This window comes from Octopus bimaculoides, chromosome 17, assembly GCF_001194135.2.
Source record: "Octopus bimaculoides isolate UCB-OBI-ISO-001 chromosome 17, ASM119413v2, whole genome shotgun sequence".
Lineage (NCBI taxonomy): Eukaryota > Metazoa > Mollusca > Cephalopoda > Octopoda > Octopodidae > Octopus > Octopus bimaculoides.
In genome coordinates, this window is record NC_068997.1 from 6,232,811 (window position 1) to 6,236,505 (window position 3,695).

The 3,695-nt window shown below is 38.6% G+C and overlaps 1 protein-coding gene across 2 annotated transcripts in view; it reads left to right on the forward strand.

Moving 5' to 3' along the window:
- LOC106877393 (abl interactor 2) overlaps positions 1 to 3,695 on the forward strand; it is a 57,569-nt gene that overhangs the window by 35,675 nt on the left and 18,199 nt on the right. For both annotated transcript variants that reach the window (XM_052973895.1, XM_014926289.2), the window contains exon 3: positions 1,972 to 2,317. In XM_052973895.1, the coding sequence (XP_052829855.1) occupies positions 2,183 to 2,317 (135 nt within the window). In that variant the 5' untranslated portion in view covers positions 1,972 to 2,182. The remainder of the gene's footprint in view (positions 1 to 1,971; positions 2,318 to 3,695) is intronic.

The window sequence follows — 3,695 nt, forward strand, 5'->3', positions numbered from 1 at the left end:
ATATATATATATATATATATATACATGCTTTATTTTTAAACAAGAATATTGTTGACCATAACTTAAAAATTTTGGCCAGGTAAGCCATCATTTGACTGTAATGCATTAGAGTTAATCTATACTCTCTGTTCGGTTAAAGTCTTCCTTGGGGTATATGGGTCTGATATATATTCATCATCATCATCATCATCATCGTTTAATGTCCGCTTTCCATGCTGGCATATATATATTGAAATCATTAATAATTCATACAAGTATTAGTATACCAGAAATAAATGAAGTTGAAAATGCACAGAGTCTATATATGAACATATCCTCAAATTCAATTTAATACAGTTAACCATTTTCCCATTTGTATAATTTTCAAATTTGCAAGTGCAACACAGCTCCATGCTCCTCAAAATTTACCTTTGAAAATCACACAAATATGAAACTGGTTAAGTATATTAATTTTAATTTAAATAAATTTTTCACATATACTCTCTGAGTGATGGCATGTGGCCTAGTAGTTAACGTGTTGCATTCATGATCACAAGATCATGGTTTCAATTCCTGGACTGGGTGGTGTGTTGTGTTCTTGAGCAAAGCGCTTCATCACATTTTGAGCAAAATACTTGACATGTGGTACATTTTGCATCTGTTCAGATTTCATCAATTTGATAGAAGGAGTGAGCTAATCTACATCACAATACCTTTGATCACTATAAACATACCTTTGATCACGTCTGTGCAGGTTGATCAATGAGAAATTGCGGAACCATCCTTCTCAGAGTACAAGAAACTACCATTATGCTATATGTGCATTTTCAACTTCATTTATTTCTTATGTACACCTCACTGCCCCACAGACACACACACACACACACACACGCACACACACACACATACACATACATACACACACACATAATCACACACACACACAGAGGCTTCTTTCAGTTTCTGTCTACCATGTCCATGCCAAGGCTTTGGTCAGCCTAAGGCTATAGTAGAAGACACTTGCTCAAGGTTCCATGCAGCGGGACTGAGCCTGTGGTCGGGAAGCAAGCTTCTTAAACACTTAGCCAGGTGCATCTATAATAAAGTTAGTTAGTTCAACTCCTTTTTGTTCATATGGAGCATAGAGTGCCAACAAGAGATTTTCATCTTCGGCCATGGATTGCAGTTGTTCTCAGGTGTATCTACTTCAGCCACTGAGGACCTTCTATGCAGCTGTATGCTAATGAGTTCCTCAAAGCTGTTGAAGAACTTGGCAAAAAACTACGAGAATCTGAGACAAGTGGCTGATTATTGTGACATTCATTATAAAGAGGTAAGTCTGACATTTTAGGACAGACCACTTTGTCCCTTCTCCCTCTCCTCACCCTTCTACTCATCATGTTTCATTAAATTGTGTATGTGCAAAGTAGATAATTCTTAGCTCAGAGCTGCTAACCCTATACCTAACACCCTCCTCCTTTCTCAGCTGGGCTTGGGACCAGTTATGGCTGAATTCTACAACATAAAAGTGGAGCTTAAAATTAAATACATTAGACTCCAGGCTGTTGAGTTCTCCTCTGCTACTTCTTTACAGTGTAAAATAAATTACCATCTATTCCTGCTTTTTTTTATGTAGAGATGAATTGTATTATGGTTAGAGTGTTGAGTCCATGGTCATTAGATCATGAGTTCAAATCTCAGGCTGCACAGCACACTGTGTCTTGAGCAAGGTACTCCATTTCATGTTGTTATAGTACACTCAGTTGAGAATGAATACCAATGACACCTGGGGGTTAACTTTGTCCGAGTGGCATTCCAATCAGAGATGAAATGTGAAGGTGGGTCATCCACTCAAAGCTTAAACACCTTGACAACCTAAATACTTTTTGACCTCTAGGTAGGTTTTTTTTTTGATGTTTTTTTTTAAACCTGAAATCTTTATTGAGTAATCCTTTTATTACCTTTTTCTCTCTCTTTTCTTTTACTTCCCAGGAATTTACTCCTTCCCCTTGGTGCAGCGTGGAGGCTGGAGTTACATATTACCAAAATCGCTGCCACAGTTAAGGGGACACTCGATGTTAGAGTGACTGACCAAAAAGATAGAAATCACTAACCCCCTACTACTACTACTACTACTACTACTACTACTGCTGCTGCTGCTATCAGTGTCACTACCTCTGCCACCAGAACCACTACCACGACAATGGCTACAATGGAGGGGCATTTCAGTATGGAGGAACTGTATGCTAATGAGCTCCCCAGTGCTGTTGAAGAACTTGGCAAAAACTACGAGAATCTGAGACAAGTGGCTGACTACTGTGACATTCATTATAAAGAGGTAAGTCTGACATTTTAGGACAGACCACTTTGCCCCTTCTCCCCCTCCTCCCCCTTCTACTCCTCATGTTTCATTCATTTGTGTCTATGCATGTATGTATGCCTTTGTGTGTGTGTGTGTGTATGTGCGTGCGTGCATGCATGTGTGTATACATGTGTGTGTGTGTGCGTGCAGGAAGAGGTTCATCAGGGCCCAGTCTTTAACACCACCCCACTTTTTTATTGTTGTTTTATAGGCCATAACACTGAAATGTAAAACTGATTATCTGTGGAAACTTCCAAAAACTGATCCAATTTTTATAGCTAAATCTATAGAAGTCTGTGAGGATGAGATGAGCTGAAAGGAAAGGGTTGTGACGTCAATGGTCAAGGAACTGGACCAGAACAGGAAGGGTGAGAGAGGATGTGAGGGAAGGCAGACCAGGGTTATCCTCTTTTGCCTTTGGTGCTTGCAACATACAGACGTGAGGTGTGCGAGCTGATAGGGACAGGTGCTAGTGGTTAATGAGGTTATATATATATAATCCAAGAAAGTTAGGGGTTGTGAATCTAACCCACTAAAGGATAATATCTATGCAATATACTACCGGAAGGATACCCAATAACTATTACACTAGTGTTTTTATCAAGTGCAATAAATGGGTGCGGGTAAAAGGAAATTATACCCTTAATTTATATAGCAATAAGAAAATGGAGGAGAATATGTGGTACTCATCAACTTGCAGACATTATATTATGTCAATTTACCAGTTTATTTTTCAGCTAAGTGGACAATAAAAACAATATACAAACACATATGACATATTGTGTCATATCAGTAATTAAAATTAAAAAGGACATCTAGTGACCGAAGAAGGGACAATGTCTTACAGCTGTTTCAGCCTAGAGGTGACATGCCTCTATATAACTCCAGTAAGCTGGAGTAATTGATAGATGAAATGAATAAATAGAGGTACATGTATGATCCTCTAGGCCTCTTCAGAGATTTACCAAGTTCATGGAGTTAATTTGCAATATATAACTATAAACATAAAAAGCGTATACAAAAATCATAAAAACTCACATATATGTATATACATGCATACTTTGACATATATAGATATACATAAATAAATAAACACAAACACATGAATATATATATGTACATTTAAATGTACATACATAAACGTCTATGAATGCACACAGTGGAGAAGCAATGGCCCAGTGGTCAGGGCAGCGGACTCGCGGTCATAGGATCGCGGTTTCGATTCCCATACCGGGCGTTGTGAGTGTTTATTGAGCGAAAACACCTAAAGCTCCACGTGACACTGGCAGGGGATGGTGGCGAACCCTGCTGTACTCTTTCAACACAACTTTCTCTCACTCTTACTTCCTGTTTC